Here is a 19554-nt window from a genome sequence, read left to right on the forward strand (position 1 = left end):
GGTTGATGGCACGGGTGTTTTGATTTCATACAAAGGGTGCTTTCTGAAATGTGGCTTTTTTCTGTTTTATTTAAGGTTTTTCACCCTTAGTCGCGGAAAGGGAGCTTTGCTAAATGGGAGCTTTTTTTCAGTGAAATGGAAAATTTCGACTTCATGAACTGAATCTCAAAAATAAAAGGAGATAAAAAAGGGAAAAGTTGTTTTTTTTCATTGGAGTGAAGTCCAGTTAAATCCGAGTGGATGGGTCAATCCCTTTCAAGTGGGGAAATGCACTAAACAGCTGACAGAACTTGACATTAATTAAATAAAGAAATACATATTACATATAGATTATAAAGGGTTTGTGAGAGGGTGCAGTTCAAGCCTTCGCTGTCACTGCCTCAGTAGGCTGCTGTGGACGCATCACACCGGTTTTAGTTTTGTTTCTCTTGATCACACATCTGATCCTGGATAAAGAGCGACTTGGTGAATGTTGAGAGCTGTCTGCATGATGAATCACTTGAACAGGCAAATTATGGTTAATATTGTATTTGTGCGATACGTTTAAGAAGAAAATAACCCCAGTTGTCTGTGTATTGTTTATAGTATATGTATATTATACTTTTTCCTTATTCTTAATCCTTATTCTTATTCTTTTTCCTTATTCTTAACTATATGTATTTCCCCCATACTTCTACATACAGGAAAGATAATTCTTCCACTATGGCATTGTGCTTATTTTCTACTTTTGCATTGATCCTGTGACTCTCCCTCTGACTAGTTTGTTTTAAGGTGCAGAGCTAGTCAAGTCCAGAAAGTTGTAAACATAGCATGTATTTACCTTGCTAACAAAGGGATGGTAATATTATAATATATTATTCATTATTATTTCTAAGTTTAGAATTTCTGAATTTATATACAGGTTATTGATATTATTTCTGTGCATCTGGTTGCTCCAGAAGTCATTTACAATCTGTTATTCTACATTACTTTGTCACTCTGAAAGGGTTATGTGCACATTTACACAGCTTCTTTACCCAAGTCCTGTCAAACAATGACTTGCAAAGTGAACTCGAAAACGGGCAGAAAAAATCCAATTATATTGGTAACAGATAAAGTAATTATTTCCTGCCTCAACACGACATTAAGTTTCAGTTTCCTGAAAGAATGAACAACACGTAGGGCCCATTTAAGGAGTATGCACACAAGCTCAGGACGTTTTCAACACTCTACAAACAAACACAGATGTAAGCCACTTATTGAATACATATATGGATACAATATACTCCAAATGTTAGTGTTTTTTTTAAAGGTTGTGATATAACTATGTAATGTCTGTGTAGTTCATGTCCCTGCATAGAGAAGTGTCTGTTGTTGCTCCAGAGCCTCCCTCAGCAGCGCCATTCATCTGAGTTCATGCTTTTACTTTCGTTTCCCCTTCAGCACGTCACACAGCTGATCGGCAGGCTTTAAAAACCCTCCACTGACACTGTGTGATGGTAGAGGACGAGGAGAGGCAGGACACGCCTCACAGCTGAGAGGTGAGTTAATAAAGGATGACTTCTTTTTTTTTTTACCAGCTTAAAGATACACGATATGATTCAACATTGTTTTCTCTCAGCGACTCTACGACGTTGTGGCGTCCATGATCCCACCTGTGATGTACTGGTATACGCTCGTGTCCTCTTTCTCTCTCTCTCTCTCTCACACAACATTGTACTTCTGATTGGGTTGTCAGCAGGATGGAAGAGTTAAAGCTGCGTTCCTACCAGGAGGAAGTGGTCCAAAGGGCTCTTCAGGGAGAAAACATCATCATCTGGCTGCCGACGGGAGGCGGAAAGACCCGCGCGGCCGTGTATGTGGCCAAGAGACACCTGGAGACGACGCCGCAGGCCAAGGTGGTGGTGCTGGTAAACAAGGTACACAATGCACACGGCAGACAGGGCGGAATCATTTTCATCATAATACAAATACTTGTAGTGTGGATAAAATGCAATGCCATGTTTTCTTTTTCTTCTTCCATTTTGATGTATTGTAGGTTCACCTTGTCGACCAACATTACAAAAACGAGTTCCAGCCTCACCTGGGCCGTGACTACACCTTGGTGCCAGTGAGTGGGGGGAGTAAGGAGAAGGACTTCTTTGGGCCAGTGTTGAAGAAATCCGACGTGGTCATCTGCACAGCAGAGATCTTGTACAATGCGATGACGAGCATGGAGGAGACCAAACATGTTGAGCTCTCAGGTCAGTACCTCTTTGTGGCACTGGCAAGTCTGTGGCTCCCCCTAGCACCTCGGACTAGGACACCTAGGACTTGTAATTATTACTAGTAGGGACTTCTGTAGAGGCATACGTATTACCAGGAGCTATATCTGCATTCGTTATCAAAAATGGTAAAGCCCTAGACATTGAGAGACAACTCATTGCGTGAGTACTTTTAATATTTAAAAGTCAGTACTTTTTACTTTTACTTAAGTAGGATTGTTGATGTAGTACTTTTACTTTTATTTTCCTGGGTACTTGTACTTTTACTTGAGTAATAAGCTTCAGTACTTCCTCCACCACTGCACTTGCAACACACTTGCCACTGCCAGTAATCACACTTGCTGACTCTCACTTTAACGTCCGTGACTGTAATGTCGAGATGACTGGCTGCATTGGTGTAGGTTTTCTGATTGATTCATGAATACAACTTGTACCCATGCTCTCTTGCAGACATCACTCTACTGATAATCGACGAGTGTCACGGCACCCACAAGGACTCAGTCTACAACAAGGTGATGGCGTGCTACGTGGAGAAAAAGTTGAAAAAAGATTTACCATTGCCACAGATCCTGGGTCTCACGGCCTCACCGGGAACAGGGGGCGCAAAGAACCTGTTGAAGGCGGTTGATCATGTACTGGAGGTCAGGGTTTATTTATTCATCTTAGTCTTTTACTGAAAGTCTCACTAATATGAGGGAGTCTGTCTAATCTCCCACAAGTCTCTTCTTCTTCATCATCATCATCATCATCGAACTCTCCTTCTCAGATTTGTGCCAACCTGGACTCAGCCATAGTTTCAACAAAAAACTATGTCGCCGAGCTGAAGCAGAAGGTACCCAGACCCATCAAGAGTTTTGACATTGTGGAGAAAAGGATAAAGGTAAACTACATTTGTTCTGTGCTAACACAACTAGCATTTCCAATTAAAAACATACGCTGTGATAGACACCAAGATACATTATTTTGTATCTGCATTGGCTCATATTGGCTCACACAAACAACAACTTCAAAACAACGTGAATCCGGTTATGATCACAGAACATAACATTGGTTCTTCTAGGATCCGTTCGGGGATCATCTTAAGAGCATGATGCAGATGATCCATGAGTACATGACGGTTCCTCCAGACTTCAAACTGAGAGAGTGTGGCACACAAGAGTATGAGGCAGATGTGGTGATACTAGAGCAGCGAGGTATGAACTTGTTGTATTTTTACGCAAAAATTGAGGCAAATTGAATGTAAATCAAATGTGTTTGCGAAAGCGATGCTTCTGTTGATGCTGGTACTTCATTTGTGCATATTTGGATCAGGAGTAAGAGAGGACAACAGACTGCTAGCACAATGTGCTCTCCACCTCAGACAGTACAACGACGCCCTGCTCATCAACGACACCCTGCGTATGATGGACGCGTATCGCTCCCTGGAGGAGTTCTACATCAACAAGTTCATCACAGCCATTGATGGCACAGACTTCTTCCTGACGGGACTTTTCCAAGGTAGGAGTCCAATATATGAGTTACATGTTTATGTTCAGCTCCCAATTTTGTTCATACAAGCCAACATTAACATCACTGTCCTTAAACACAGAGAACCAGGTGGAGATGGAGATACTGGCGAGAGATTCTCGCTATGAGAACCCGAAGATGGGCCAACTCGAGAGCACTCTGCTGAAACAGTTTGGTCCAAGTGAGACATCAAAGGGAATCCTCTTCAGTAAAACACGTAAAAGCATCCATTGCCTGAATGACTGGGTTCTGAAAAATAAAGCCCTGCAGGAAGCTGGCATCAGGGCAGCCGTCCTCACCGGGGCCGGCAATGGTATCACTTACATGACGCTGGTGTGTTAATACACAATCCATTAAGCATGAAGTCATTCCGATTCAGTCACGACGCTCACTCTATAGATGCATTTCTGTTTTGCATGACTCAGTTCTCGCATGCTTTCCTCGCAGACCGAGCAGGCGGACACGATCCGCAATTTCCGAAAGGGTACTGTCAACCTCCTGATCGCCACAAGTGTGGCGGAAGAAGGCCTTGACATCCCTGAATGCAACCTGGTGGTACGCTATGGACTGCTTACAAATGAGATTGCCCAGCAGCAGGCGAGCGGACGTGCCAGAGCCAAAGACAGCCAGTATTCAGTGGTCGCCGACAAAGGAGGACGGGAAGTGAGGCGGGAGCTCATCAACGAACATCTGGAAGTGCTGACTGGGCAGGCCATCGCCAAGGTCCAAGATATGAGCTTTCGAGAGTTTCGTACGAAGGTGAGGCTGCCGTACTCTGGACGTCTTCGTCCTTTGCTCTCGCTGCTTAGTGTTTCTGCCATCACCTTTTGTTCGTCTCTGTCTCCAGATAACCGAGCTACAAACGCTGGCAGTGTTTTCCAGAAAAGTTACAGAAAGAAACAAAAAAGAGAAGAGGAGTCGCTACGCTGCTGCTAGCGTCCAGCTCTTGTGCCGAAACTGTTTAAAGCCGGTGGCCTCCGGCAGTGACGTTAAACTTCTTGACAATGTGCACTATGTCAACGTCAACCCTGACTTTGAGTGAGTTCAACTCTTTGTGGTACCAGAGTACATGCAAAACCATATGCAGGCTGAAGTCTTGACAAAAGGTATGAACCACTCTAATCATGGCTTATCTTTGCTCTTAGGAAACACTACGAAGTCGGCGGGGTAGTGATCCTAGAAAAGAGTTTTGACGACTGGGAGCCCGGGCGTACGATCAACTGTCGCAAGTGCAACGAGGTACATTGGGTGCACTTAAAGTTAATTTAAAGACTGCTCTACTCAAGGCACGTCGTCAACAGCACTGGTCTGGTTGGTGTGTTGTTTTTATTCTTCTTTAAATTCACAGAAGTGGGGATTCGAGATGAAGTACAAGAAGGTTGCGCTGCTGCCCAATCTAGCCATTAACAAGTTGGCCCTGGAGACCCCTGATGGCAGGACAACTGTGAAGAAGTGGAAGGATGTTTCTTTCACTGTCGAGGACTTCAGCATGGAAGAGCACCGCCAAAACAACTTTCCTGACCTCTTTGATTGAGACTCTAGTAAGAGAGCGGCATGTGGGTTTCCCCTACTACACCTGTACATTTTCTATCTGCGTTCAATTGCCTGTGATCGTTTAGAGAGAGCGTCATTGTCCACAAACACAGGCTTTTCCATTCAAAATTCCCTCCTCACGTGCTTGCATTGACTTGTGCTGCCGGGCCAGTGAGGCAGCAGTGTGCTAAAACCCGCTACGCATCGATCATGCATGAAATTAGCGTGGCGACTTTGTTTACGCCCACGGTCCAAACTCCCTTTGCACAACTCGTTGTTGTGCATATTTCCTCCACTTCATGCCAATTGAAGCACATGAACAAAGAGCGCAATGAGCTCTACTGTAACATGAACATTAACCATCATGCACGCTTGACATGTCATCACAGAGAGGAACTCTCTTTTAACTATTTTAAGATCTTTTTAATGATTAACTTACTTATCACGGTGGATGTACTATGCATGCGTGTGTATGGTACGTGGATATTGTGTGTACTGATGATCTCAAATAATGTATGTACTTATTCAAGTGTTTACATTTTTTTTTTGTTGTTGCTGTTTTCTATTTTGTAATAACAATTTATGGACAATAAAATAAACATTCATCTTAAAATGCCAAACAGATCTTTTCAATTATTTGTGCATATATTAACCACTAGGTGTCAGTGTTGACTTGCAAATCAAGACTATTTTTCTACTTTAGATTTGCTGTAAATATGTGGTTGAGGAAGATAAACATGTAACTTTCTTCTCACACTCACAAAACTTTGCTGATGTATCCTTGAGCAAGGCACGTTTTCCCTAAAGTGCTTCAATAGAGCAGTTCATTCTTTGTGAAAGATGGTTGCAGTTGCAGCCTCCAGATATGTGGGACTGAGGAAGAAAATAAATGTACCTACTTGACAGGAAAGGGAATATTATTACTTTCCTCACATTAATTCTGCCACAAACTGGTTTATTTTATTGCAGCTGTATCTTTATGCGTGTTTGGATAGTTTGATGTGAAAAGATAAACCGCGATGTCTGCGAGAGCATTTCTCTTAGAGTGAGTGAAATATTTTGACTTCCGCACTACGCTCCTTCTGCATCAATGGATCAATACAGGTTTATGTATTCCAGCTTGCACCATTCAACAGCACATACACAGTCCACATAGGGGAACAGTTACATCATACTTGTAAATGATAATTTCACACACAGGGTGTGTTTTACTGCAAACCTTGAATCCTTAGCTTGATTTAAGCAATCCCCAAAAGACAGATTTAGCCTGCTAATCGCATGAAACAGTCTCTGCTGAAGCTATTTACAGCTTAATTTTGCTGCTGTGTTTACGACCACGAGTCAAGCTTGATATACAGCAGCACAGCTTCGGCTGTAATGAGCGGTTTCAAAAACAAAAATTCAACAACTGGCGAGGAGGCCATTCATTTCAGGCTGGCAGCTGTATTGGCCAGATTCCCGTTTGACCCACACAACGCGTCTTTATTTTCGTCTCGGGGCACGACATGATTAGGTCAACCTCACTGTGTCACATGTGCCCTAATCCTTTCAAATCTGGCCGAAATCTGGAGTCAGTGGCGCTGCCATGGATGTAATCACGCTAAAAACCGGCTCTGTTCCGGTGTCGTTCCTGATTCTGATTCACGCAGGCGGAGTGGAGCCGTACAGTGTGTGATTTACTCTGATCAGGCTCAGGCTCTATAATCAACACTGATTACTTCCTTCTACTTCCCAGCTCAACACCCCGTGCATCTTAATTGCAATTAGCTCTCTTCTGAAATTAAAGCTTCTTGGAGTAGTTGAGCAAAGGATGACAACCTGGTGTGTTGTGCATGCGTGCATTTAAGTGATGCCACTCACATTTATAGGAGGCCTCTTGTCGTAAGGCATCCAGCCCACATGCGACTATCTGTCTCCTGTATGTGTCCCATTGAATGAGTACTGCAGTCTGTTTCTAAACTCCTTGGTTGGTGAGGAGAAGCACGTCTTACAGCTGAGAGACTGACATCATAGGATTTTACAAATCTATGGACACAATCTCTAAAATGTCCAATAAATGATATGACTTTGTCCAATTTATGTATCATTATAGATGTGAAAGCAAGATGGAGCTTTTCTGCATGTTTCTGGGGATCCTCAGATCTTTTGGGGTTTGTTTGAACCAAATTTAAGCTACGGGAAACTCAACTGTAATCGTGTTGGTGCTGAAACTGATAATTAAAACTGATAAAAAAAAAAAGGCCAAGCCTTTGCTTTTATCAAATATGAGCCCGTGCTGCTCTTTATCATACTCGAGTAAAATTAATGTATTTGGTCTTTCTAAATCAATGACCGTGTTGTTCCATTCATGGCGTTGAATCAGGATGACGCATGAACAGGTGTGTTGATGGCAGTCCGTCCTCTGTTCTCGACTGGAGTGGGCGTGTAATGATTGGACGCTGGTAATACATTATTATCATCTGGCTTTTTTGGCTGACATATTAATAGAAACCTCGACCAACATTATGTGAGCATGCTAAGCGATCGCACATGTTCCCAGGGTCCTATGCTCCTGATTTAAACTAATACTCAGTACTGATACCTCGTAATTGTTCCATTGTATGAGATTGTTAAAATATATCCTCACTAGTGTTGCTGTGTTGTTGACGTGAAATATATATTTGTACTGTTTGGAGCTTGAATGCACCATAATCATAATATAGCTCAATCCGACATCGGGACCCTGTGCAGTTGGTAGGAGAGGAAACCGTGATTATGCGTGTGGATGGATTACAATACAATGGAATGATTAAGTTAGTGAAACCAAATGTGACAATGCTGCAGGACTCTGCTGTCAGCTGGCTGCTAACAGCTAACGTTTACTAGCGCTCCTCTTGGCGAGTCCATTGGTTTTGTGGTTCACAATGTTGCATTATCGGTGATAGCGACTAGAAACATGAATGTCGATCTACCAACTGCTTATTTTCCCTGAATAACTGCCTCTCATACAGATCACATTTACTTTTCACTTTGCCCGATCAGACAACTCGATGAATCTTTCCACTTGACCAGCAATCTACTTGTCCCAGGCAAGAAGGCAAAATGTAAGCGGGCAAGCTTTCATTTCAAGCCCTGGCACATACATACCTCGATACAAAGAACATTTCATGCCAGAACAAGCAGAAAAGTTTTTAGATGCCTTAAGTTGTTGAACTAGTTCCAACATGAAACCGCTCACAATAAAATCTCTGGCATATCTTGATTAACCGGGTCATGTTGTCAGGAAAGAGACATTGTTGTTTTTATTTTTTTTGCGCTTTGAGAAACACAAGCTGAGTGCCATGTAGTCGAGACAAGGCAGACATGTCGACGGGCAATCGCTTCAAACCTCAGCCACTCGCTCCACAACCATCTAGATTGATAAGCAGCACTACAGGTAAGTGGAAACATGTATTTTGGGATTTATACCTTGGGAGGTTTGTCAACCTCCACTTCTATATATATATATATATATATATATATATATATATATATATATATATATATATATATATATATATATAATAAGCAAGCACTGTAGGTAGTCTGTGGATACAATGTAAGAAAGGCAACATTTCTAGAAGTGGACTACAAAGTCCATCACGAGGTTCATTTCCTGGCTGCCGACAGAAATCACACCTGTTTGGGGCCAATGTCACACACAAAGTAAGTAAGACACACACACACACACTGTCAACAGTTGCTTCCTGCTTGTGTAGTGAACACACACACCCACACACACACACACACACCCACACTCTTTCTCTCCAGGCCGCAGACAGAGACAATGACAGCCACAAATATATCTGTTACAGTACAGCGAGCCGGTCACCAGGACGGGCATGTCCTCCGGACCGATCTGTTTGCTCGCCGGCTGCTTGTGCTGTCATGAGCTCGCCGTGCTGCTTGTCGGCCTTCTTGTCGAGGCGATGGGACTTCACAGCCTCTCTTCTCATGGCAGCAGCGGCGGTTCAGGCTACTTTCAGTATCAAGATGGATGGAGATGTTTACCTCGTCTGGCTTGTATGTTGTTACGTCTACCACCCGTGTATATTTGGTGATCAAGGTGCCGCCCAGTCTGTGTGGATAAATACTACTGCATGTTTGGAGTCCTGCGGGTCTCTCTGACATCTCTGTTGTGTAATGACCACTTATAGTGCGGTCGTGTCTTGTCTGCCACCACAAAGGGTGAATTCAAGATGGTGTTTTAATTTTACACAAAGCATTCCTTTCTACGTTATAATTTCACGGTACGTTCCCTTTTCACTGCCCAGATGCTTGAAAACATGTTTGTGGGAATTTTCCGGCCAGCATGAAAGCAGTCACACTAGGCAAAGGGTGCCTCTTTGTTGTCGCGCGTCTCCTTTGAGTGAAGATGTCGCTCTCTGAAGTGGACTAGATCCCTGGTGTCGGAGCCAAAGTCCAGCATTAGCCTATTTCATGCTTTGTTACGGAGCAGATCAAAAAAGACTCTTGTTCTTCTGTCCTTTTGACAGAACTGCCTGCTAGATTTGTTTGTTTGGCTACTTAAGCATGAACTCCTAATAAGTTCTTCATCAGGATCTTTGACTCCCCCACAGATTGTTCAGATCTTTTAAATTAATTCCATCTAACCCCAAACAAGTGCCAGTCGATAAAACACGATGAAATGGCAGCAGGATAAATATTACTGCTCACATCGAAATGTCTGGGAGAGGTAGTCGCTGTTGACAGAGTCATGATCTTAAGACTTAAGTAATCATAGTGCTTCAGATATTTATTGTACGCGTGTGTCCATGGGCATATCTGTGTGTGTGTGGCTGGTTTGGTCTGCACTAAGATAAATGTGCCTTTCTGTCCTCCTCTGTCTCTGCCATTGACTGTGGTTTGTGTCACTCTAATCCCTGTTATTAATCCATGTTGAGTCATGCAGGCTTGAGGGGATTATTGGGCACTGGTATGACAGCCCGCAGTTTTTCATTTACTCTTCTGTACGCTGATGATGGAGGATGATGGCATGTGTGACGGTTAGCTGAATAAATTCAAATCATCAACGACTTTCAGTTGATCCACAGAAAATTATCCAACAACTATTAGATAATCAATGACTTGTTTCATGTTTTTAAAGTCTCCTTAAATTACATATCTTTGGACTTGTGGTTGAACAAAACAATAAAGAAATTGCCTTGGGCTCTGGAAAATTGACAAGGAACTCTCATTGTTTTATGACATTTAAAAGACCAAACAAATTGGCAGTTTGAACAATAATGAAAATAATTGTTAGTTTTAGCCCTACTTTATATTCAAACCAAAAAGTACTTCATCATGTTAAAAAGCCAGCATTCCAGCTACTCAAAAATCTATATGTTCTGCTTTTATCTTGTGTATATCCTTGTAAACTCAATATCTTTTGGGTTTTGTACTGATGGTTTGTGTTTCAGAAACATGGTTCACTCTCTTTTGTTCATGATTTAAATCTATAAATGATGATTTGGATATGCTTGTTCGATCAATCAATAATGGAAATTATTATTTCAAGAGACACTGTATCACGGACACACATAATGTGACTGACTGAGTTCTAAAACTGTAAATGTGTATTTAATTGTTTGTCTGGGAAAGGCAGTGTGAGACAGCTGCGAGACTCCTTATTCTCATGAGGCCGGGGGTAGTTTTAAATGGCTGAAACATTCGCACACACAAGACAAGAGAAACCCAAAAACATTTGGCTAAAACAAACTATCCCTGAGGTTGGTGCTCAGAGTATCGATTAAGCCATGAAAACCTGACCATGCCAGGAAATCTAATAGAATGATTCAAAGTAAAAATATATCTGACAGAAAGAGACGGATACAAAAGTTTAAAAAAAAGAGTTAATTATAGAAAGGAGAACAAGGAGAGATATGAATACTGTAGAAAGTGGGAGGCTGAATTAGAGGCGGAACTGCAGCATATGTCCTGAAGGGGGGATATTTCCATATAAAAGTGAAGCTATTCATCATCTGCAACCTTTTGCCAGGACACAAGACAGACTGGAGGAGATCTGATGGAAACACAAAGACACAACAACAGTCTCACGGAGCCGGTTGACAGAAGTGTTGCAAACCCCGAGCTGCCCAGTCAAACCTAGAACAAACCTGGTTTCTGTGTTCCAGTTGGAGCCAGAGATAAGTAGGGGGCTCATACAGCATAAAAAGATTTCCACAGATTTATGAGGCTCCTGCACAGCGAGGTATTGATCCCTTTCCCCAGCCGAGCTAGTCAAAGTCGAGCGGAGGCCACCTCAGAATGGTTTACTTACATTTTGTATTTAGGGTATGTCGGTTGTGTTCGTTTCCAGATTAATTTGATGTAACTGTGGAATAAGAGATCGGCAGATTTACTGTTAGAAAGGACAGCAATAGAGGGTCAAGGAAGACATCGAAACACTGGAGGTCTCTCACAGCTGGAAATCTGGAAAGATGTATAGCTGTTGCGTTTTTAAAGTGTCATTTTCAGTCACTGAAGCAAAATTCCAATAGCCTTTATTGTATTTGGGTGCAAATACAAGTGTCAAATACAACCTGGAGCTTTATATTTCTCCATATATAAAATAGGATTTTCTTTTTTTATTATCTTTTCAAAAACACGAGATTTTAGAAGTATAAGAAATGTAAACGTGCGGTTATCTGCTCCTCTATGAGCTGCAAATTAACATGTCTTTGTCCAGCTAATCAATGTTTCCAACTGGGCATCTTTCTTGCGAGATTTAGGGACTTTTCAGACCCCGACTTAATTCATAAAAAGCGTCAAGCAACAAATTTAGCGACTGAATGAAAAAGCAAGAAATATATTCAAATCTACCATGCATTCATTCCCATGCATGCTGCTCAGAGTTATCACAGTCTCTCCTTCTCCTGCTGACTGAAATCTTTAACCAAGTGCTTCAAAAATGTTCGATAGTCATTGTGGTCATCATCACCAAGAACAAAAACAACAGCAGCGAAATAAGAAATGGAGCCATCGATCACACTGTGAGGGCTGCAGGTCACGGGCTGCAGCTTTGCTTAATAGAGGCACTACATTAACGGCATGCGAGTTTTGACAGATCCAATTAGAACGAGCTCAGTACCTCCGCCCTGCCCTCCAAGCAACCCTCACAGAGGCAACTATATGGTCGCATCACGGCATCCACGGCGCTCTACTCATCCCCGGCCTGACTCTGTGTTTGCTCTTCCTTCGGTGCATCACAAGTAGATGCGATAGTGAGCAACGCTGTTCAATCTTTTGTTTCTGTTGTTGTTCTCGCCAGATATATTCTCATCCAGCAAATCGGTGCATTACGCAAAAAGCGTGTCTTCACGTGAAATACTTTTCCAACCCCCCCCTCCCCCCACGTCCCTTTACACATACCTCCGAATGTTTATTCTTGTCTTTGGTAAAGCTGCTTTTCTCTCGTCTATCCGCAAATGTGTGTAAGGAGAAAAGGGAGTCATGCTTCACAAGATGGAGCCAAGCAAAACATCTGACTTCTACAAAGGAGAGGAAACAATGCAGGCTCATTTTTGCAGAATCTATTATTTGGTCCACATCTGAGGCCGGCTTTCTTTGTGTGTCCCTCACACTCTATCGAGCCGCAGTCCCCCCCCCCCCCCCACTCCCCCCCACAGTTATTCCTGAGAAACAACGCACTTGTCAATCTTTTCCTTTTTAATAGCTAATGGTTTATCTATCCCTCTCTGCCCAACAGTCAAGCCAATTATTGCGATCAAGCTGTTGAAAGTCATTTTCAGTCGCAGCGGGAGGGCAGTGCCAGCCTGACAGTGTTGACTCACTATATTCTTTGTTAAGGTAGGAACAACACTGAGTAAACTAAGGTAAATTAGCCCGAATGGAGCCAGAAGTAATTCTGGACCATTCAATGATGTTTTTGTGTGCATTATTTCCCTGTTATTTTATCTCTGTCCCACAATGGGTGTGTGAACACATACTTACTTTTGCACATTTAGTAGAAAACCTATATCTAGATTGTGGCATGCATCAAAATGACTTGTCAGTGTGTACTTAAGGAAAACACTAAATAAATCAATATAGCGTTTTCTTGACACTCAACATGTCAACGTTTAGGGGGGTGGGCCTGACAACTGAGATACATCTACACTCGTCACACACACACACACACACACACACACACACACACACACACACACACACACACACACACACACACACACACACACAGGGATGAGGCGAGGATGAGCCCCGACCTGGACGAAGCTGGGAATTTTCTATGTCGATAACTACCCTAAGCTCAGAAAATGGTGCTCGGGAGTCGGTACGGCCCTATAGCATTTTGTATTGTGGCGAATAGAATAGTTAGCTCCGCCCCTCGCCGCTACTCCGTCAAGCTGTCAGAGCTCCATGGAGCTGAGACTGTAACTAACTGCACTCACAGAATAAACATGACCAAATTTCTGGAATAACGGGAAGGGTATTTCGGAAGAAAAGCGGCGGCTCGACAATATGCTGTTTGAAGGAGACACCCAAGATGTCAAAAACAGGTGGTCAAGCATAATGTGACAGGAATCTCATCACTCTGGACTACCATCTCCCATCTGAATGCAAGATGTAACAGTGGTATTTGACTTCCTCAAAATGAAACCTCATAGAATATATAACCTCTGTCGCAGCCGCTGTGAAAGATGATGAGTTGTCCAAACACTGTTAAACGAGAACTGTGTATGAATGGTTTTCTTTCTCTTTTTTTTTTCTAGCTGATGTGAGCTATCAAACCCCCTCACGCAGTTCTTTGATGTGCTCTGCATTGTCTTGTGGAGCTGCAGGAAATTGAAAGGGAAGATCAGGGGAGTGTTAGCGAAGGAGAGAAGGGGTGGAGGACGGGAGTGACGAGCAGCACGACTGTGTTTTCTGGGACATGATGTGCGGAAATGAACAGGCCCCGCATGACCTGCAGGGATCTTGCTCTCGAAATGTGAGGCTGCGAGAACAGTCGTTTTAGAAAACACCAGATCAAAGAAGGGATTTTTGTATTGGTTATTTGGTTCACGAAAAGAACGTTTAATATTTCTGTCGCATTGTTTCCAAGCCCACGCCGGCCCTTAGCGCTCCATCCCGAGCTCTTCTATTCGAATTCAGAGAAAACACGAAACCATCGGAGAATTACACCAAACACACTTGCTCAGCCGGTAAAGAGCAGTTGTCGCTCGAGTGTTTAGAGTGACGTTTTAATGGATGCAGGATTTGATTTTTGAATTCTCTGTGACTTGAAGGAGGGTCAGAAGCTTCTCTGTCATTCTCTTCCACACTGTAAGTGCTTTTTTTTCATGTCTGTCACTGAACACACACTTTTCTTCTTGTGCTGATGAAATGTAATGACAGTACGAACTGACTGCTTCAGGTTGGGGAGTACAAAGAGGTTTTTAGACAAGGTTAATAAGTCCATTTCTGCTCTTTTGTGAGTCCTTGAAAGTGGAATTAGCATTTTGTTTCATATTTGTATGAATATATTTGAATATTTTTAACCATATTCAATGGGGTTGTCCATTAGAGGTTGTCACACATTGTTCATATTTTTGTTATATATTCATCACCCTGTTTTCAACTGAATGAGATGTAATTTCTGTCTTAATAAATATTACCGCTTCTCCGGAAAACAAGCTTTTAATCACAACATACGTGCATGTATTGAGATGGCTAATCGATAGGGTCACAGAAGCAATTTAATCTGAATTCATGTCGCTCAGCTTCTCCCCCGTGAATCTTGATTGTTTAAATTGTGAAGAGCGAGATGGATGCAGAAGAGAATGGAGGCAGTCCGTTATATTGAAATATGGGCGCGCTGCTCATCTCCCCACTGTTGTGCTGAGGTAGAGAGCGAGGCGGGTAGCGTGATCTGCAACACAGCAGGTCTAACCCGGGAAAGTGGGTTTGCTCTGGCGGGAAATGGCTATTTACGTAGCTGAAAATGGAGTGGGCCTTTCTGACATTTTCATAGCCCTGCAGGCAAGAGTAACCTTCAGCAGAAAACAGAACGATTAAAGAAACAGGAGCGGGGGGGGAGGGAGCCGAGCACGAGGTGGGGCAGAAAGCAGGTGAAGTGATTGCATAGAAGAGCTGAAAATGATTGGAAAGTGAGTTTTGGAGACGAGATGGGAAGGAAATAAAGATGGACCAAAATAAAGGAAAATGATTTGGAGGTCATGCAGTGCTGTGAGGGGACAATCACTGCCCTACACACATCAGGCAGGTAGAAAATAGCGAACATAATGGAGGGAAATGCTGGACAAGGTTAACAAAATACTTGCATCTAATCTACACAAATAAAGTTCAATGAACAATAAATACTTCAGCATTTTCCAAATAGCTTTACACATTGTTGCTCCTCTTAAGCGCCGCTATCAAACCATGTGAATCACTCAGCCTTGAAACATTGGTGCTGATGGGACATGACAGAGAAATGATGCATGTATAAATCATAATAGCCACGCGCAACAATGCAAGTTAATATTTCAATCTTCAGTCTCAATAGATTTGACATGATAATGTGCCTCAAAGTGTCCTCTTCTTTATTATGTATTGCCTTGTGTGGGTGAACGACTGAATGCGATATCTCCGTCAATTACCTGTCACACTGCGTTCCCTTGACTTTCAATCACAGGTACAGTCAAAGTTTGTAGATTTCTGTGGCACAAACTAAATGAAGAAAAGAAAGAAACAGCCAGACTCTGTATTCAATGATTAATTGTTGAAAAATGTTTCAAGTTCTCTGAAGCAATACCTGCCGTCTTCCATGTAAGCAACATCTGCTTCTGCCTTCTGATGATTGTAACCGCGAATAAAGACCGACAGGACTTTACAGGAACTGTGTTGTTCCTTAATTTGTTGGCGTTGGGTCACTTGCTCGTAACTAATTGGAATGAAGATGGCGCCAGTCAGAGGATTTCCTCAATCAGAATATCTAGGATTCATCCTTTGGTGACCATAAATGTTTGCACACAAAACTAAATGACAATCCATCCTACAGACACACTGATATGGTCATTTCTAGACCAAAAAAACCCCTGAACAGATTGCTTGTCCATCATAAGATAAACAAACTGACACATTCAAGCGTTTCCTACTCATTAGACCTGCATGTCTTTAGACTGTGGCGTGAAATCAAAGCAAAAACCCACCGAGGCATGGCAAGAAAGCGAAACGCAAAACTGGGACATCAGAACAAATATATTATAATTGTGAACAATGTTTTTGAACAAAGCCTGGAGGGGACTCGTTCAGTCTTTTCTTTTCCTCCCACACCTTTCTTCTCCTGATTTATTTGTGAAAATCACCTCGTTCCCTGATGAAAATGTTACAGCGTTGCTGGGAGAACTTATCAGGTGATCATCAGACGGGCAGAATTCAGGAGGAACTGTGAGAGAAAATAAATGATTTCCATGTTCCCGTGTAGCCAAAGGAGGACCGATTATATCAGTAGATGCAGCTAATAGACCATGATTATGAGCAGCCTCATTTCCTACAATGAGCCACGAGCGCTGGAATATATTATATTTCCTGTATGTCTTTCTTTCGTAGCATAACAATGTCACCGTAATGATAAACTTGGTAAATGTATTTAACTCATCTATGCATTTTCTTTCCTGTAAATTGGACCCTGTGTCTCTGCAGTCTAATTAAGTGAGGCTTCGGGTTCATGAGCTATGACCGTTTCATTACTTTTGAATAGGCCGAGATGTGCCGATATGGAAGAAAATGAGATATCAATGTGACCACCATTACCCAAGTCTTTTTTCATTTTATTCTACCATTCATTGCTTTTCAGTCAGTATCTTCTGAGGTTATTCAGGGATGGATATTATTTTTACAATTTGATTACTTCATCATGTCGAAGCCAACTTTTGTTTATTTCAAGCCCCAGATATATGAAACATCAATATGGACCATTTACTGTTTCATTGAAATAAATATACACGTATCATCTTGTTGAAGTCAGCATACAGGTAGCCACATTGGAGCAGAAAGACAAGCATTTGATGGTATATTGTTGATAGCTAAAACTTCTAAATCTCTCTTCCTGTCGGTGCAACAGAAAGGAGGTGTGAAGACGGCTCCCGCTCGTCCCTTTGACGAATAATCCTGCTGAGACCCGGTAAAGGCAATCCTTTGTAAGGTTCAAGAGTAAAACAGCCCCAGTCTCTACAAAGTGAAGTGTTTTTCTGGACTCTCAGCTGGGGTCATTCCCAAGACCTTAGGAGATGAGCGCTGCATTTTAACGGTTTAACTGACTTTGTACAACAAACTATTTTTAGAGGTTGCCCATAGAAATATGCACACATAAGCTGTACATGCCAGGTGCTGAGCTTCCCTGTAAACTGACAGTGGCTTAACTCAGCAGCAGCACATCTGTGTAAAAGGGGTGGATAGAGGCATTTCTACTTGTTAAAATGTATAGCTTTTGTCTTTTTTTGATGGTGTGTAGTGATGGTGTGAAAGTTGTGAGGCTTTTTTTCTTTTTTTTCTGCTGGTGCTGCGTCTCCCTCAGTCGGGAAATAAATGCTATGGAGTCACCAGCAGTGTTGGGAGGTAAAGTGACAAGTTATAAATCACACAAGCAGTTTGGCTACGGTGTTGTTAGCGTACGCTGCAGTTACTTTCCTGCATTACCTTCAGGTTGTGATTTAATACTCTAAAATGAGTATCCCTGTGATTTGTCACAGTGCAGGTAAGGGGTGTCGCTAAATACCGTTATCGACAATAACCAACAACTGTGATATTTAAATTGTAATGTTGTGTAAATAATTTAGAGCCTCTAAACCTTCAACCGTTTCTTTTCCTCAATGCCCCACACACGAATATGTGAAATTCATTGAACAGAAAAGAGACAAAATGCAATACCGTTACTGTGAATTCTTTTATTAAATACTGTAAAATGTAAATTCAATCCCAATGGGACCGTGTGATATGTCGAGGTGTGTAGTGTCCATATTAATCCAATCAATGACCGATTAATCCTCTAATATTAATCTTGTGACTTTTCAAAAACATGCACAGTTTGTACAATAAATCTTTTTTTTCTTACTGAAAGAGATATTTTAACTTGTACATACAAGAAACGATCAAAGTTATTTCTATTGAAACCACCACTTCCCAATTTTAATAATGATACATGTTTCTGTCATTTTTCATATTGGATGTCTTGCATGTTCATTCTTGTCAATGAGGAAAGTTTTTCTTTCAAGATGTTTTACCCACAACATTTTTTTAACATTTTTTGTCAACTCTTAACATCAAATAAACCAATAATTAAATCGTTACTTGATATTTAGTTAATTACATTGTCCCAATATCAATATAACTAACAATACATAGATTATACATTTGTATCATGAAACACTTTCATATCAGCAGCCTCCCACACCGTCTGTCACTGTCAGTCACATGACCGTCCTCCAGACAACGCACTGAGCCTAGTTAGACGACCAACGTGAGACTGACAGTGTCATGATGGGGTCGATAATTGAGAAATGTATGCTCCAGAAAGTCAATAAGTATCTGGGGAAAGTGTAACACATGCTGTGTCTTCGCCACTAAAACGTGATTGTTTTGATGTAGTTTTGCCTTTTACACATTTTTTTAGTCCTACTGTAGCTGGCCTCTCATTTGTATCAGCCTGTTTGGCCACTAGTGCCTCAATGGCCGGCCAACATCATTAGCTTGATTGTAATAATCCCACCAGACCCTTCTAATAAAAACCAACGCCAAGGGCAAGTGACCATGAGCGGCAGCAGCATGCCCCGACTCTGCAGTACCAGTGCATGCAAACCATAACTTATGTTGGTAAGTTGTGGGATTTAAGTGGCCTCACAGTTGTTACATGCAGGGACACATTAAATGCATCAGTTGCTTCACAGGAAGCTCAGTGTCTTCATAAAGCAGCAGCCAATATGCACATTAAAGTATATACGAAAATATGAATTACAACTGAGAAATGCCTTCATTCAGTGGAAAGAAGAGTGAATGTGTACAACAATACATGAAGAGGTTTCAGTGTGTGTTGGCAGTCTGTGAAAACAAGGACATGTCTGTGTGTCATCCCCCCTGAGTGGACTTTAGCTTTGCGACTACCTTTGAAAATAAGCAGTTCTGTACCTGTATGTTTAAAATCCTTTATTACCAAAAGACAACGCGTCGTGCTGTCAAAGACGGTGCAGTGCATCTACACACTTTATACATTCAGTGTTCACAAATGTGCAGCCGGTTGGTGCCAAAGTCTTTG

At 42.0% G+C, this 19554-nt stretch overlaps 1 protein-coding gene across 2 annotated transcripts; it reads left to right on the forward strand.

Moving 5' to 3' along the window:
• The first annotated feature begins 1416 nt into the window (after positions 1-1416).
• dhx58 (DEXH (Asp-Glu-X-His) box polypeptide 58) lies at positions 1417-5902 on the forward strand. Of its 2 annotated transcripts, none has more exons than XM_068579075.1 (12): positions 1417-1520; positions 1721-1898; positions 2018-2222; positions 2694-2884; positions 3010-3123; positions 3304-3436; positions 3555-3740; positions 3832-4082; positions 4197-4508; positions 4597-4787; positions 4895-4988; positions 5098-5902. In XM_068579075.1, the coding sequence occupies exons 2-12, from the start codon at positions 1722-1724 to the stop codon at positions 5281-5283; spliced, it is 2040 nt and encodes a 679-aa protein (XP_068435176.1). In that variant the 5' UTR covers positions 1417-1520; position 1721; the 3' UTR covers positions 5284-5902. The 2 variants fall into 2 exon arrangements, with proteins under 2 accessions (XP_068435176.1, XP_068435177.1); XM_068579076.1 differs by having other exon boundaries at positions 1432-1520; positions 1718-1898.
• The last annotated feature ends 13652 nt before the right edge of the window (positions 5903-19554 follow it).

This window comes from Clinocottus analis, unplaced genomic scaffold (genome assembly GCF_023055335.1).
Source record: "Clinocottus analis isolate CAN_PGR_092001 unplaced genomic scaffold, fCliAna1.0.p SCAF_16, whole genome shotgun sequence".
In the NCBI taxonomy this organism is placed as follows: Eukaryota; Metazoa; Chordata; class Actinopteri; order Perciformes; family Cottidae; genus Clinocottus; species Clinocottus analis.